Below are 17,940 nucleotides of genomic sequence, written 5' to 3'. Positions count from 1 at the left end.
GGGAACTCCAGAGTCCAACAAGTTCAGATTCCATATTTTCCTCCTGACAGAATTATAAGGTGGCAAATTTTCAATTTATTTCAATTACTGCTTTTCAGTCTACACATATCTTGTTTTATAGATAGAATATTGTTTTCCCCTATTGTATGTTTTGATCACATATCTTAAAACCAAGAAGTTTCTAAACATGATCACTAAGTCAACATTAAATTCAAACTTCCCTTTCTTTAGCATTTCTAAGATAATGTGGAGTGAGAGAATAAAAAAATCTATACTAATATATATTCTAATGTACTAATACAGATTCTGAGTCTGAGTTTTAGAGCCAGACAGCACTGGGCTTAATTTATTTCCAGCTCTAGCCCATGCTGGTTACACTTACCACATTATTTAACCATGTTGTGCCTTAATTCTGCCAACGGAAGATTGTTTCACAGGTTAAATGTGATAATGTATGTAAAGTGCTTCATACACATAAAACACTTTTCAAAAATCACAATTTTCAATAGATTGTCTCCCAATTACTCACTACCCTTATTTGAAACTATAGTATATTGGACAGTGTCTTGAAAATTGACATTTCTGCATTGTTCTAAAAATCAAATGAATACACATTCATCTTAATTTTACATTTATCATTAAACACTAAATTTATTGGCAAATTACATTTTGTAGATTTTGCTATTAAATGGTCCATTTGTAAGTATGGTCATTCAAATCAAAATACTTTTATTTATATGTCATTTGTACTTTTTAACTTTATGCTTCATTTATAGATATTCCAGGATCAGAGGCAAGTGGAGGTAAGGTTGATTTATAAATTCTGATTCTTCTTGTCTGGATAGAAAAGAATACAAGCATTTTTAGAGTACACGAAGTTGAACTTTTATTTGGAAAGTTGAATTTCTTGTATAATGAAAATATTTTTAAACCATACATATTCATAAGCATAATACAAACACCACCTACAATACAAACACATTTTAATAAAGTTTTACTATGAGTATTAATCTAAGCCAAAAAAAAGTAATCAGGTAAACCAGTTCTACATACCTTTTATCTCTTTTGATGATGTAATCAAACAATTTAAGACACAAAACAAAGTAAGCTTTGGCTCAACCCTACTTATCTCACTATGGGAACACTAGGATATATACTACCACAGATTACAAACCCAATCCCTTTATAATCAATTTAAAATTGTTACAAGAATCATATCTCAATCGCATGTAAACATATTTAGGGCTTCAGTTGGCAATTATGTTTTAAATGCTTAGAAAAACACACCAACATTTCTCATTATTGTTCTCTCTTTATCTCATCTCTTCCATGAATATAAAATAGGAAAAAAATATTATTTGAGACTTCCAGCATAATTTCATTGTGCTTTACACTTTTATAAACATGGGTACATCTAAAATATCAGATGCCTTTATACCAATAGAATAATCCACCAAATTCACATTTTCTTACAAATACACATGCAAAATCAGTGAAAAACACTTTTGTATAGCAAAGACCCTGCTTGTTTTCTGATTAATAATTTTGATGGCATGTGCAAATCATACTGCTCACTGAACAGTAGATTTTATTTCCTGTAGATTTGTTTTTCTATAAAAATATATTTATGTGCTCACAGGAAAAAAGTTGGTATGTGTGGGGTGACTTTTGATACATCGTTAGATTAAAGGTTTGTTTATGAAGTTAAAAGGCATCTTAGCTTTTATCGTTTTCAAATTTTTCTTCATATAAAAGAACACCCTGTGACAAAGATAAGGTAACTGAGATAATCATTAGCACTTTATAGTTGAGACAGTATGAAGCAAAGGGGTCAAGCAACGTGCCTAAGGTTTATGTACAAAATCAGTGCTGGAACCAGGAAGAGAACTTGGATTTTCCCAACCCTTGGACAGTTCTCTAGGAACTCATCCCCACCAATAATCCTTGAGATTATATACAATCTATTACATTAAAATAACATTGACAGTTAACGGAGAAAGTTAGTTATGAACCAATTCCTTCTGCACTGAAGATTCCCAGTAGAAGCCAAATGGTATTAAGAAAAGGTACGAAGAAAAATAGCAAAAGGCAGTCATAACACAATGATGTCATTTATCATATCTCTAAGTTTTGGTCATTGAGAAAATATGAGCAGGAACATCCCTATTACTCAGACTGCTAAAGGGAAACACTGAAGTCTAGGAAAATCAAACACTTCAGTATTTGTGTTAACTTCTAACTTGAAGATTATCAAATTTATAATAAATCTACACCTAATGCTTTTTGGAGATTATTTCCAACCTGCATGATTCTCTTAAAACCTTTTTGGCTGATGACAAAGAAGAGGAACTAGAATAACAGCAGAACTAAACTCAGAAGTCCTAACCTTGGCCTCATCAGTAGCCAAGTACCAGAAACTCCTCCCAGGTAAGTGAGAACGTGATGATTTTTCCCTCCAGAGAAGTGCTTTAGCAATCAGATGGGGATGAAGCTCAAGGTTAGTGCTGGACACACAGGGTGAGGACCAAGATACCTTCCCCTTTGGAAACTCTTACTTCTGGGAGTTCGGTCAAATCCTGAGCCCATGACACATTGTCTTAAATCAAACATTCTTTTGCTGCCTATGTATTTTGGAGGACACAGAAAGTTTAAAATGACAGATACTTCATATGGATTACTGCATTGACCACGGTAGAAACATCCCTAATTTTGGCCCCCAAGAAATACAGTGGCTGCATAAATCAAAGTCAGGATTTAGCACTATATGGCCGCAGCTACAGCTCAAAAAATAAACTCTGTAAGTCACTTTCACTTAAACATAGTTAAGAATTTCATGGTAGGGTTAACAAATGTTTCCATAAAGTGAGAAGTTGAACACTGAATTTTATTGGCATGCATGCACAGTCCTTCGTAATATTTTTAAACCATTTTCATGTACAATTTTAGAAGGACTAGTAGCCCACACGCCAGGAAATGAATTCCCTGAATTTGTACTGACTTTGACAGAAGAACAGAGAGATCCCACCCTTAAGATGTTTAAAATGTGAAAGGCAAGCATATGTCTGGAAATTTCTACTGTAAACAGTTTTTTTTTTCTTTTGGGGGCCGGGGTAAGAATATACTCAACAATAAAAACTTATTTTGAAAAATATGAAAACATTTCCCTCAATATTTATATGATATTTTATTTGGAAACTGTCGGAGAAAGCAATATAAGAACATAATCCAAATGCTTTGTACAAAGTCTTCAGTTTTGGAACCTCATGTTATTGCTTGCAGCTCTGGAATGATGAAAAATGTTATCTCACTATATACTCTAGCTGTACAGACATGCCTGTTAATGTTCTTTTTCTCACTTCAAAATAAAACACATCTATAGTTTGTGTAAATATTAACATAATATGTACAATGCATTCATGAAATATATGCAAGCATACCATTATATAAACATAGAAAAAAGGTAAAAGCAGTCAATTTAGAAACAGAGATATTAAATAGATATAGCTATTAGACTGCAGCATCATGGATACCTTGGCCTGTTCTTTCGTAAGATAACCTTCTGACCACCACTTACTTTGCAGCTGAATTTAGTCCAAGAAAAAAGCCAAAAAAAAAAAAAAAAAAAAAAAAAAAAAAAAGATGGTTCTAGATGTCAGAACTGATAGACATTAAAAAAAAAAAAAAATTCATGTTGAAACTGAAAAAGTTAGAAATGTATTTAAACATGACCATCTCTGGGCAACCAGGCGCTCAATAAATACGGGTTGATTGTTCACCTAAGACTCCTGCTACTAAAGATTTAAATAATAGATTTAGACTGTATATATTCAATGAACTGCTTTAATAAGACATTCATATTCCTCTTTACATTTTAAATAACCAGTTTGCTTACCATCTTTTTACCTGTAGCGAAGCAAAGTCACTAAGTTCTGAGAGACTGAATACAAATGTGCACACAGAGAAAAACCCACAAGGTAGCAACAACTATGGCAAACACAGTGAACAGTAAAACCAGGCAGAATGGAGTACACTGGATGGATACTTTGGGTTCAGTTGAGGTGAATCTAAATACAGGATTTGTTTTGTGTTCTGAACTTTCAGCACCTGAAAAACAAAACAAACAATATAGGCCTGTAGCGCTTGGTATTTTTTTCAAGGCAGTGCTATTTTTCTTAACATAATTGCAAGATGTTCGAATTCTGGATGAAATCTTTTGCCAATACGTTTCTATTCCTATGTGAAAGTTCTTGCTCCCTCGAACAGATAAATACGGAAGGTTGGTGTGAACCACTGATGGTGTTTACATGGGATACATTTACGCTCGGAGTGGAAATGTTGCTGTAGAACTTCCATTGCTTTCAACAGATCCTTTCTCCTTAGATCCAACATAAGCGCCAATAAATGATCCATCTTCGTTGAACAGACCATGGTCGCCTTCTCCATACTGGACTAAGCTGTCAGCGCTTTCTGTGGTCTGCATATCCCTGGTAAGCGATCGAAGGCTTCCTTTGAGAGGTTTCTCATCACTGTCACTACAAAACAAAGAATCGTTCAACAAAATCTGAGATATTCACGTAAAGTGAGATGCAGGCATTAGTGCTAATAGGTCTTAAAATTTTCAAGATATTCACATTAGCATTGCAGACACATAAACCCTGAATGACCCCTTCACAAATAAATGTTTAAAAGGTCATAACCAATTTGCGTCATACTGAGTAACTGAGAAACTGTTTTCTATTATTCACAGTATTTCTGCTTCCCTTTAAAATTGGGAGTTTTGAGACATGCAGACATTCAGTCTGCTGACCTACATTGAGGATAATGTTATTCCTCTGAGTTCATGAACTTTTGGAACTCCCAGTCATCAGGTCTTGATCTTTTGTCTTTACCTTTGATCCTGTACGTACCCCTAAATCCTTCCCCAAATTTTTCTTTTGATTATGGTAATCAGTCAAATTCTGTTTCTGGTAACTGAAGAACTTTCTTTAATATAGTTTATAAACTTAAGTTTGTTGAATTTTTTAAAAGATGGCTGGCATTTTTAGAACCTAAATACTACAGTATTTGGTTTGGGTTTATTCTTCAAAAAAAAAAAAAAAATAACTCTTGAGTTAGTAAAATAGCTATAAAATATGATCTTCTAAATTTCTGGATCAAGATTTGTTTTTAATTACTAACAGCTATCACACTATAAATCTGTACACCAAATTAAATGCTTTTAGAAAATTTTAAAAAGGATGAATTTGGTAAAAAAAATATAATACATATATTTATATATGTATTAGCACTGTATAGTTTTTGGTAATCAGTGTTGTTCATCAAATAGGTCCATCTCTCAGCTTCCTGGGAGCAGGACAGGGTGGCATTTCTCTGCCTTTCCTGACTTACACATTGTCATGTGACTTGTTTTGGCCAAAGAAAAGTGAGCAAAGGTGGCATGTGTCACTTTAGAGCCCGTGCTCAGTTTGCTATGTTCTATTTCTCCGCCTGTGGTGCTGCTGGATGCTCATCTCCCAGCCAGTGCTCCTAAGTGATCAAGATGAATGGAGCCACCTGTGTTGGACACATAACTTGAGAAAGAAAAAGATTCTGGAGTTGTTTTTGACAGCAGCATAACCCAGGCTATCCTGACTCACAGAGTAGTTGGCTCCTGAAGTGGGATGCTTACAGTTACAGAAACACAAAACAAAAACAACAACAGAAATGTGGCATTAACTTAGGGACCAGGCAGCAAGTAGTGAAGAAACTATTACCAGAAGCTGGAAGGTTAACAATTCATGTCATGAGTGAGAACAGCATCCAGTTCTCACTGGGATACCTGGAGATTAGATAATTTTCTGGATGAACACATAGTTTTGGGAAAAGATGATGGAAAACATTAAGGGATTAAGGAGATTAATTAAATTACTAATAAATAATTATATTAATGGGATGCCAGGTGAAATAGTGCAGGGGATGATTTTAGCTATCTTTTTTAAAGAGGCAGCAGGGTGTGGGGGAATGAGTTTTTGAACAAGGCATTATCATAGTTTTCTTGCTTATAAAATTGAACTATTAATATCTGTCTTTCAAATATATTTTGAAAAGTTGCCATGGGCCTCTAATGATTCTTGCCTCATGGAATCTGAACCACAATTTATAAATTTGTAAAGTTCCAAGTTTCTCTCTCTCTGTCGTCTTCCCTTCCTTTTTCCTTCTCTCCCTTTTTCTCGCACCTCTTTCCTTTCTTCTTCTCCCTCTAATGATCCTTCTGGAAAGAACTTAATCAAGAAATATAAAAATGTAAAGAGAGCTTTCATTAAGTGGAAAAAAGAAGAATTAGTATAGAGCAAAGTAGAGCCTATAATGAGGTTAAGCCTACATCAGTTAACGCAGAACAGCTCGTCATAATGCTCTGTGTCATTGACTATAGTATTGGATGCAGGGATGGGCCAGTTAGAGGCAATCAGGTCTCTTTCCCATATGAATTCTGGCCTCCTGTGTGCTAAAGGCTGTATAAGCCCGGGCGTTGCAAGCTCTCTAGTATACAGAGGACCTGATGGAAAACAATGACATCCCAAACAGGAAGGGCTAAGGTGGTGGAAGGGGGAACATGGTGAGCAGTGACAGGAGAATGGGAAGTTGAACGCAACCTCAAGAGCTACACCCCTCCTCCAGATGCCCCCCCCCACCATTCCTCCCAGGAATGGCACTCTTCTCTGCCTGAAGTTTGGTCATATTCCACCCAGTGGTTAACAGTAACACAATCCATTTCATTCTTTACAGCCTATCTTATCTCTTTGGATGGGATCCTTTATCAGCATCCCTTCAAGGCAGACAGAGCCACTCCCCTTTTTGCTCTCTTATTCTCTTTACCTAATTACAGTGATTTTGCAGAGGGAAGTTTTCTTCCTCTGCAGACTAGGTTCATCCTGAGGACAGGATCTGTATGTAACTTACCTTTGTGAGTCTAGACAGTAGGTGAACAGAATACATGTTTACGGATATAAATTGCATGCAATCTGGACCCATAATGGCCATGCTGAAGACTTCAGGATGTTTTAATACTCCAAATAGATATTCACTCTAAATAAAAATAGTGAAATAGCGTCCTTTTGCATAGCACACAGAGCTTTCAGAAAAGTCTCCCAGCACACACATCTCCCTAGAGTGAGGTTACACATACCCCTGCACCTGGAGGTCAGTTGCTATCTCATAAGCAGGCCCTATTTTTGCAAACTGGTCTTTAAAAAGGCATTACAATATAGTAGTGTAACCTTTATTTGAAGAATAAATACTTGTTTGCTTTTGCCTTTTTAAGCTTATAACCTGATGAGTATGTGTTTTGATACATTTTAAAATGGAACACCATTTACCTGTATTCACCAAAGGTTTCATCTTTTACTGACTGAACTTCTGGATCTGAATGTAGATCTTCCTTTTCTTTCACTAAAAAACAAATAGGGAAAGTAATACAAATAATTTTTAAAGACATATTAACAGTGTTGTTAAAGATGGATAATTAATGAGAACAGCATTGCTCCAGCTTTTTGATACTAGTAAGTCATTTTTTTTTTTATGGTTCTATCCACAGTCCACCAATTACCTCTTTGTTTAAGCAAAAAAAGGGAAAAAAGATCTCCTGGCTTCTCCTGATCTGTCATCAGAATTACAGCATGTTGCAGATCATGGGGCTGCTCAGTATTGTGTGGGCAACAAGTCTTACGGGAAGAGTCAAACTTAGTTATGGTTTCTTAATGGAGACCAAATTACTAGATACACTTTTTACTATCCAAAACTTTTTGAAGATGTCATAGGCTCATGCCAGATCTATATCACTAAGCTAGAGTGATTAAGAGTCAACCATTTGGTGGTTCCGCTCTCTCTTACTCATAACTGCCTCAAAAATCAGATTATTCAGGTCTATGGTGACATTTTAAATTTGATTTATTCCAAATAGTGGGACAGAGGACCAGGGGGCTCTTATTACACTTTATCAGGAAAACTCAAAAATCCTGATGTGGGGGGCGCCTGGGTTGCTTAGTCAGTTAAGCATCTGCCTTCAGCTCAGGTCATGATCCCAGGGTCCTGGGATGGAGCCTTGTGATGGGCTCCCTCCTCAACAGAGTGTCTGCTTCTCCCTCTCTCTCCCTCTGCCCCTCCCCCTGCTGGTGCTCACTTGCTCACTCACTCTCTCAAAATAGAGTCTTAAAAAAAAAAAAAAATCCTGATGTGGGAAACAAAGGCAAAAGAAATGCAGCTTACATTAAAATCTCCTTAGAGCTTACAGCCCACTGATAGATACCCTAAACATGCAGAACATGACCTTCCTCAAGGAACTTGTGGCTGCCTTAGTGCCTTAATGTTTAAAAGTAACGTTATCTTGGCAGCAGCTGGTCCCTCAAGGTCCTGAAAGCCTTGCCTCCAGAGTCCTTGGATGTGTGCACTACCCCTAACTCCCACAAACTAAAAAGTATACAATCAGTCACTGCTCACAATCCCAGTATAGCTCGCTCTGCCCACAGGTCCTGTCCCATGAATAGGGAAAGGGCTAAGGTACAGACAGGAGGGGAGACAGGAGGCCCCTGTCTCCCCTTCCTGTCTCCCCTGACTAGGCTCTGAAACTATTCCTGGCAAGTGGTTGCTGAGACAGAGCGGAACAAAAGATAAGGGAACAAACCAAGATGGCACAAGACTCTCGAGGCCACAAGCTTCCCAGGCAGTTCTCCATAAAAGACTGCCGCTAAAAGTTCTCAGCGGCAACCCGTTCGGGACCCCTCACTCTGGAGAGCTTTACTTTCCTTTCTGCTCTCACCTTCACTTAATAAACTTTCAGTTTACTTCACCCGTTTGTGCCTCAAGATTCATTCTTTGACTCCATGAGACGAACCCAGCAACCCTGTAACAATCCTTCTTCATGACACCTTTTACTACTACTTGCAGAGACCTAAGAGATTCTTTTAGTTGTCCTATAATGTGAAATGCTGACTTTTTTTCTTTTCCATCGTTAGAATTTGGAGAGGGTCATACTTCACAAGTGACTATTTGTTGGGGATACTCAAAAAGGAATGCTATATGTGTTTAAATTTTCCAGTTAACTAACTGGGACATTCATTAATCATTGTAAATCCAATACATAATAATTCAGTTCTCGTAGAAAAAAAAAAGTTCATTATTGCATAAATTTCCATGCATAAATTGCATCGATTTTACAAAAATTTAAAAATCATGCTCTTTGATTATTCAATATACAGAGTCCCAATAAATATTTGCTAAATGGATAATAAGCCAATAAAAGAACTTCTTACTAATCTGAACATCATCAAACTAATAGCAGTGAGATCTAAATTTCCCCTTATATAAAAGCATCTTGAACACTAAGCAATAACAATAATAATAGCAACAACACAGTATGTATATCTGAAAAAGATAAAATAAATTTGGAAGTTGAATTAAAGCCAACTGTTTTTTTTTTTTTTAAGATTTTTATTTATTTATTTGACAGAGATAGAGACAGCCAGCGAGAGAGGGAACACAAGCAGGGGGAGTGGGAGAGGAAGAAGCAGGCTCACAGCAGAGGAGCCTGATGTGGGACTCGATCCCACAACGCCGGGATCACGCCCTGAGCTGAAGGCAGACGCTTAACCGCTGTGCCACCCAGGCGCCCCTAAAGCCAACTGTCACATTAACTGTGATGGTTTTTATTTCTATTTTATGTACATTAATTCAGGAGGCAGTGTATCTAATATATGTCATGGTAATAAAAAATGCATTCCCAGCAATGGTTAACTCTAGTAAAGCTGACTAGTGGAGCCAGTACTATCAGAAGGTACTAGTGCAAACATTCTCTGGGTCACAAATACATGACAAGGCATGCTGTCAAGGACAAGGTCCTTTCCTCTTAAGATGTTAAAATATGTGTGTGTAGTTTAGTGATTAGTGTTCTTAACATCTCTGATATTTTACAGACAGAAGATAGAAGGCTGGAAGTATTACAAGCCTCATTAGAAACCAGTAACCACTTGAAAATAATATTCTAGAACGTACATCCTTTGGTTAGTTAATGTAGGTTGTTTGTTTTTTTTTTTCCTCTCAGTATATTGCATACCTCTTGTGCTACCATAAATTTGGCTTAAATGTGTAATTTAAAAAATAAAAGATGTCTCTGAAGAATGCATCCTAGAAAATACTATTTAATAAACTGGAAGTATATTACTCAATTAAGAAACAGCTTTACCTGAGTACTTTCCACCTCTGTTCCTCTTCACAAAGCAAACAGTTAACAGTATTAGTGTGAGAAGAGCAATCGCACACATCAATCCAATAAACCAGCCTTGAGTGGAGATGTCGTCATATAAACCAGCGTATTCTGTTGTGCAAAGAGAAGTCACACGTTGAATGCTAGAAACAGTCTTTGGGATTATGCCCCCTTTGGGGAAATGAAACATCATTTTTAAACATACAAAATAGAATCCATTTTATTTTCCCTTTCAGTGACCCTAGAGGGAATGTGATTTAAAGGACAGTTCATTGGAAGAATACTGATAAATCGTCCATCCTGTATTTAGAAAGGGCCCTCTCAAGTAGCATTTGACTCTGAGGATGAAAACCAAAAAGGGATAGTGGAGGCAGAGCAAGTGAAACACAGAAGCAGCCCAAGCAAAGCAGAAGCACAAGCTGCCTTGGTTATATGCAGATTGCAGTGGAGTTTCTGCGGGTTTTATTCTGTCTTGGTTTTCTGTTTAGTTTTTGTTATTAACACGTGTTAATTGGCTGGAGATATTTTTTTAGTCAACCGACAAAAACAAGAAAGACTACGTTGGCTCTTTGTGGAAGATTTTTCATTTTGATAATTTTAAAATGCTGTGATGAGCACTGGGTGTTATACGCAACTACTGAATTGTTGAACGCTACATCAGAAACTAATGATGCACTACACATTGGCTAACTGAACATAATAATAAAAAATGCTATGCCAAAGCAAACTGAAACTGTTATCTTTGTAACTAATGTACCCCATATTTTTATCTTTAACACAGGAAGTATGTAAAATTAATCTACAAAGCAGATTGATTGTCGAACATGCCCCACATACAATCTCATGTCTCACCTCTCCCTCTTGTCTCAATTACATCTTCAAAAATGCTATTGTTATCAACCCAATTCTTAGTCAATAGGCGAACTATATGCTCAGCTCCCGGCTCAAATACCTCTACTGGGTGAGTCTTTTGAGTAAGATTGACTCCTTCTGATATCTTCCCGATACTTTTACCTAAGAAATGTACACAGTTAAATCATATAAATTGTAATCATTGAAAAGCAGGACATGAAAAGTAAAAACAAGACACAACAAAACAAAAAACTGTTATTTGAGAGGAGAGCCCTTTGTAGCATTTTTTTCGCGGATAGTTGTTGAATGATGGGGAGATCAAGAAAATCAACATTTCAATGTTTTCTTTCTTAATATGCTGAAATTGAGGAAATGAAATGAACTTAATTCATGTCCTTTAAAGATAATGTACTTGTTGATGAAATGGTACTAAAAATCTGCCCGGTCACATGAATGGTTCAAAAACCAAACACAGACTTCAAAAAATTATACGATGTCATTTTGTGCAATTGGAACTTTCACAGACCTAGCAGGAAACTGAACATGGCCATTCTGGCTTATTTTTGAAAGCAAATGACATTATAGGTTTAAATATATATTACTTTTTCTTGTCTTGGTCTTCTATAAATATTGACGGAATAGTATAACATTGTCATATATTAAATACTTGAAATTTGTAGAAACAATAAGCAGGCTTATAGGTACATTTAAATGAAATGCACTGAGAATTTTAAAATGTTATGAGACAAAGAAACACGAATATATCAATATATTAATTGTATAATCTCATAGTAGCAGATAAAAATGAGTCAAGTGTAATTAAATATACATTTAATTTCTGATGTAATAAAATATGTAAAATATTTTTGTATTTGATCCATGGTTTTGCTGAGAATCAACATAATAAATGTAAACCAGAAAATGTTAATAATTTACACTGAAAATAAATATATTCCATGTTGAGGATATTAAAAGTTATGAAACTCTGTGTCAAATGGGTATATGTCACACATTAGAAATTGGTGATATAGTTACTGATAACAAAAGGGCTTCATTAAAAAATGTCACCACAGGAGAAATAAGGCCAACTATATTAGTTGAGCAAAGCCTTTAAGATTGAGCACCACTGAGGTAGACCACAATTAATTTTGATTTTGAAAAAGAGAAATATTAGTATAACATTAAGTAGAGCAAGCTTTTGAAAAATAGAGCAAAGCAAGTGTTTTGTTCAAACCAGCAATGACACAAATATTTCTGACTAGCGCCATCATCTTCCCCCTCTGAGACTATGGAATGTGAGTCACCTGAAAATCAGACTGACATTCAGGAAATAATCAGAAAAAAAAAAAATGCTTGTGTATCAAATCCTATTTTCTGAATAAATGTCAGATGACCTTAAAATGCGCTATCTAGGCAGAGCAAGGAGAAGAAAGATACACAGAAATAGATTCCAACTTGTGCAAAAGTTATTTCTAGAGCGTTTAGTGATATCAAGATTTATCTCCTCCATGAAAATCTATATGTATTTTTTCTTTTCCAAAGATCATGCTGAAATCCAGTGGCAAAAGAGATTATAGTTCCTTTCCTGTAAATATGGCAAGATATGCCTACAGAAGAGGAATCAGTATCAACGGGGGAAGGGGCAGGAGCTGAAAATGCAGAATCCTAAAAAAGACCACAAACATACTACTAGTAAGGAACATTTTCAAATTCCTGAGACATAGGGCAGTGAAGAAATATGCTGAGAGATACTCAAAGATGCAGCATCATTTATAAAACCACACAAACAGCATTTTCCATCTGCTAAAAACATTTTTTTCCAACATGAAGGCGACCAGACCGAGATTTTCTAAATACTTCCATATATGCATATGGTAACTGTAACTACTGTAAGAGAACTTTATGAGTGTTTTTTTTCTTGCCTGCTGCAAATTAGCAATAATGGGATTAGCATATCTCATGCATATTATGGTCTTGGTTCTAACAAAATAGCAACCCTTTCCATGCCTTGAACTCTGTTTTGAAAAATACAGAAGTTGCATATTTAGATTACTACTATTCTGACTTCTTTTCTTTGTATTGAACACTTGATGCCACTTTGAACTCTTGAGAAATAAGATCCTTTTTGTTACTAAAAAGTTTTCAATAATCATCTTTAAATCTCTCTTTTGAGTAGGTAAGTGAGTTCTTCATTTCACTTGGTGTCTTATTTGTCCTTGGGAATAATGTGTGGGTTTCTTGGAAGAAACTCTTTTGAGTGTACATACTTTTCCCATAAAGGGGAGTTCTGAGTATTTAGGGTATCTGAGGAAAACATAAAGCCTTCATTAGGCAGATACAGTAGGGACAATAAGAAGGAGAAACAGTAAAGTTCAGAGCATAACCATTCACACACAAACACTGATTTGACAGTGATTCACATATACTTGAATATATTTTATAATATACATATCTTATAAGTTACAGCTTAGTTTTTCTCATTACTATTTTCTTTTTCCAGTGACTTGGTCTTTTTTCTAATCTAAAATGTAGAAACCCATCCAGGGCAGTGTCTGACACATAGTACATGATGAGCAATGATTCTCTTTGCCTTTTTGCCGTCTCCTTCTCCTTGTTCCCGTCCTCAAATATCCTTCTAGGTCTGATCAACTTCAATCCAACCGTGATCAAAAGCCCTCTTTTTTAACTTATTAGTGTGTGCAACAGTTGCTTTGATTCATTTCCTTTTTATGCTCTGCCTTCTTAATTTCTCTCCTTTTAAGTTTAGCAAGAACATTGCTAAAATCATAATTATCGAAATAATTTGGGAAGGAAAATGGGTCTAGGTTGGAAAAAAAAAAAAACCGAAAAGTGCAATTGAATCTAAAGAATTATACAAATTAAACCAGAGGCTGATAGGCCATTTCCAGCCAGTATTTGGCATCAACCAGTAAACAGTAAAATAAAATTGATACATAAATCAGTGTGTGTGTGTGTGTATAAGCCAAGACATGGAAGTGAAATGTATTAGATCATTGTTATAAAACGTCGACCAGGGCAAGAGGCAAATCTTTTTCTGTATGAAAACACTTCCAAAAGAAAAATACCCCTCTAGTAACCTTATGAATAACTTCATGACCTTACGTACTCCTATTTTAATTAAGTAAAATTATAGTTCCTGACCTTACATACACTGAGGCTATAGTTTCATTGCTGGTGGGTAGAAATCCATAAATCGAGTCAATGTGAACTTTACAAACAAGAGAAATAAATTCTGTATCTGTATCAGCGGAAAACAAAAGGTCAGACAGATTGAGATCACAGTCATTTCCAATTTACAATGACTAGCTTGGTACAGTCCCTTCAGAGCAGGTTAAAAAACAGCATCAGAAGCCTCCTGCACTTACTCCCTTCTCCTAACGTGGAGCTTTCCTCGGTGATTGGTTTTCCGCAGCCCTTTGAAGTGCAAGCCCTCAAGTAGAATTTGTACTTGGTGGTTGCATTGAGGTTTGAGAGACGCCAGCTGGGCTTCGATGGAGTTGTAATGTTGATATCATTCAGTTCTCCAAGTTCATAGGTGTCATTTACTAAAGAAATAAACATGAACAACAATGCCTCAGATTTCACAGCCTTAACAGTTCAAGTTATGTTGTCCCTTATCTTTGATTCTGTGTATGCTTGTATGCAAGGCGCTCCCTTAATTATTCACAGACATCAACTTACTCAATTCTATGATGTAGACATAATTTTATTACAATACCATACATGGAAAAATTGAGGTCTAGCAAGAATAAACACTTTCCCTAAATTAAGAGCCAGTAACTGGCCAACCAAATTTGAATCCAAACCAGACTTTTTTCACTCCAGAGCCCATCTTCTTAATCACCAAGGCATACTGGAGCTCCACCTTCATCATAACTATTAAAAATGATGGACTTTCCCCCTGTATTATATTTTCATTGTATCCTTCACTTTTAATCTTTTAGTGTAATAATCTAGACAATAATTTGTGTCTTCTATGGTTTCTGGCTCAATTTGAAGTACCAAATGTACTTAATATATATAGAATCAATAAACTGATTAATAAATTAATTTAAAAATGTCAACTATATACTAAGTACAATGACAAGTGCTAATCACAAAGAAGATGAATTAGATCGTGCCTTTCAAAGAATTTGCAACCAGCAAGACTATGGGATTTGTGCAAGAGTGCAGTGTATTATAAGATTACCAAAGAAAAGTCCAAGAAATGAAACACATGCCAAAATTGTGCAGCCATTAGTGGCAAGGGAAGGGCTAGAATAAATCCTCTTGACTCTCAGTCCAAGATATCACACAGATAAACAAACAAACAAGCAAGCAAATAAACATTTATTCTTAACATAAAAATGCCTTCCTTGGTCTACCTAATGCAATTAGATCAAAAATGAAAGATGAACAAATGAAAGATCCAAATGTTGGAAATTAGAAAGAAATATTACTCTTTTACAAATTTTAGAGCATTCCTATAAAATACCCAAAGTCGACTGAAAAACTACAATAATCATAAATTGAGAGAACTATACAGAGAGCTCTCAGACACACAACAACTGTTTAGAACATACAAAGCAACAAAAAGAGATAAATTATCGGGGCAACTGGTGACCCAGTTGGTTAAACGTCTGCCTTCACCATCTCAGGTCATGATCTCAGGGTCCTGGGATCAAGCCCAGCATCAGGGCTCCCTGCTCAGCTGGGAGTCTGCTTCTCCCTCTGACCCTCCCCCCACTCAGGCTCTCTCTTGTGCTCTCTCTCACGTGCTCACTCTCTCTCAAATATTTAAAAATCTTTAAAGAAAGAGATAAATTTTTAAAAAAATATTTCCATCACTTAATAGAAAGCAAAATAAATACACAATTATGTCATTTCATCAAAAAATCCATAGATTAAGCAGTACATTAATCACTGCCATTGTTAACGTTCCAGATTTTTTTCTTTATGTTCTAAGAACTGGTCTTTAAAATAATTTAAATCTTACATAAGATCAACACAAAGGTTGGAATTTAATTAACACTGAGTTTCTTTACTGTTAGGATAAAGAAAAATCATAGCTTTACTAAACAAATTAACATTTAAAAAGTCTTCATATATTTGTTCAGTGCTTTCTACATACTTGAAAACCAGTTCATGGAATACTATAGGCTTAAGAGCTCAGCATAGAGAATAAAACTGATTTAGGTTTGAATCTTGCTTAATATTTATTTTACTACATGGCTTTACATAAGTGAACTCTATATGCCTCAATTCTCACATCTGCAAAATAGTGAAAAATACATCCCTCATAGATTTTTTATTTTAATGAAAAAATACAGGGAGAGCACTTAGTACTGATCTTGCTACAGAGCAAACACTCAAAAATGCTCAAGTGCCACCTCCATTGGGATTTCGCCTGTATCTATCTAATCATATGACTCAAACCAGACAGGCCATCAGGAGCCAAAACTCGTACATGACCTGGATTGCCCCAAGCTTTGAACTACATGGAGGCAGAGCAGCATATCAGCTCTATCATCAAGGTGGCTTTTGCAAGTAGTGTAGTCCTAGTGTTTCCGCTATTTGGAATTCATGTCCTCAAAGTCTAAAATTTTCTATGATTTCAGCTCCCTAATTTCCATACTGAGATGATGCTTAGATGTGAAGACTGTTAGACATGGAAGGCACTGTGATTAAAAATGACTTGATTTCCTCTAAACATGTTGTTTCCAACCAAATGGCATAGTGGCACAAGAGCAGAGTCCATTCCGAGTAATGGTCCAAAGACAACTCTTCAATGTTCTCAAAACAACCTGCTTACACCAGCAGGCTCCCCGCAGAGGGTTCTACAAACTGAAGTACATTTAGGGTTGAGACCAGAAGCACGTATCAGAGCCAAAGAGGCAGTGCAGAGTGGAAGTTACGTGCACTTCGAATCTCCATGACATCATTTACATACTCTCTTCTTTGGCATGTTTCTTAAATCTCAAGGTCTCTCATAGGTAAGTATTAAACATATGTCTTCCGGGACCTACTGACTTTTCTTCTAAAACAGGGATTGCCAAACCTTTCTGAAAAGAACTAGACTGTAAATCTTTCAGCCTTTGTGAGCCACACAATCTCTGTTACAGCTACTGAGCTGTGGCCACAGTCCTGAGAAGGCAGCTACGGACAAATGTAAATGGCAAGTATGGCCTGTTTATGAGAACAGGCAGCAGGCTGGATTTGGTCTGCAAGCTGATTTACAGACCCCTTTGTTGTAAGGAAGTATGCCAGCTTGCAAACTGTGATCATCAGAATCTCAGTAGAAAAAACCAAATACTCAACCAAAAATGAAATATTAGCAGGTGGATTCAGGGCACCGGATGGCTCAGTCGGTTGAGCGTCCAACTCTTGGTTTCAGCTCAGGTTGTAATCTCATGGGTCATGGAAGCCAGTCCCACATCGGGCTCTGCGCTCTGTATGGTGTCTGCCTGGGATTCTCTCTCTCCCTCCCTCTGTCCCTTCTGCTCATGCTCTCTTCTCTCTCAAATAAATAAATAAATATTAAAAAAAGGTGAATTCAATTCAGATATCTACTTACTTATCTGATACTGTAATAGATAGCCAGTTAAGTTTCCATTCAATTTTTTAGGTAGTCCCCAGGTTAAAGTGGCAGTATCTTTATCAACTTTGATGACCTTGAGAAAAGCTGGTTGTTCAGGTACTAGAAAACATAAGACCAAGAAGATACACTCATAAATTGGTAAATTTCTTTAAAAAAAGAAGCTCCATTAGATTCCAGTTTTTTGTAGAAATTGAGAAGCTAACTCATATGAAGTACATATTGCTTAACTACTAATAAGGAGGTAAATGTTTAA

General features: G+C 36.1%; 1 protein-coding gene across 8 annotated transcripts in view; it reads right to left on the bottom strand.

The window, feature by feature from the left end:
• Window positions 1-860: 860 nt before the first annotated feature.
• The window catches only part of CHL1 (cell adhesion molecule L1 like), a 205,802-nt gene continuing 188,722 nt past the window's right edge, over window positions 861-17,940 (bottom strand). For 5 of the 8 annotated variants that reach the window (XM_048227050.2, XM_057311886.1, XM_057311884.1 and 2 more), the window contains 6 exons: window positions 17,664-17,786; window positions 14,476-14,655; window positions 11,090-11,251; window positions 10,217-10,348; window positions 7,356-7,428; window positions 861-4,532 (listed from right to left, as the gene is read on the bottom strand). In XM_048227050.2, coding sequence (XP_048083007.2) covers window positions 4,316-4,532; window positions 7,356-7,428; window positions 10,217-10,348; window positions 11,090-11,251; window positions 14,476-14,655; window positions 17,664-17,786 — 887 coding nt within the window. In that variant the 3' untranslated portion in view covers window positions 861-4,315. The remainder of the gene's footprint in view (window positions 4,533-7,355; window positions 7,429-10,216; window positions 10,349-11,089; window positions 11,252-14,475; window positions 14,656-17,663; window positions 17,787-17,940) is intronic. The other 3 variants (XM_044385018.3, XM_044385017.3, XM_044385019.3) reach the window with 1 other exon arrangement.

Source organism: Ursus arctos, unplaced genomic scaffold (assembly GCF_023065955.2).
Source record: "Ursus arctos isolate Adak ecotype North America unplaced genomic scaffold, UrsArc2.0 scaffold_14, whole genome shotgun sequence".
In the NCBI taxonomy this organism is placed as follows: domain Eukaryota; kingdom Metazoa; phylum Chordata; class Mammalia; order Carnivora; family Ursidae; genus Ursus; species Ursus arctos.
Note: the sequence above shows the minus strand (reverse complement) of the source record. Positions and strands in the feature narration are given on the sequence as shown.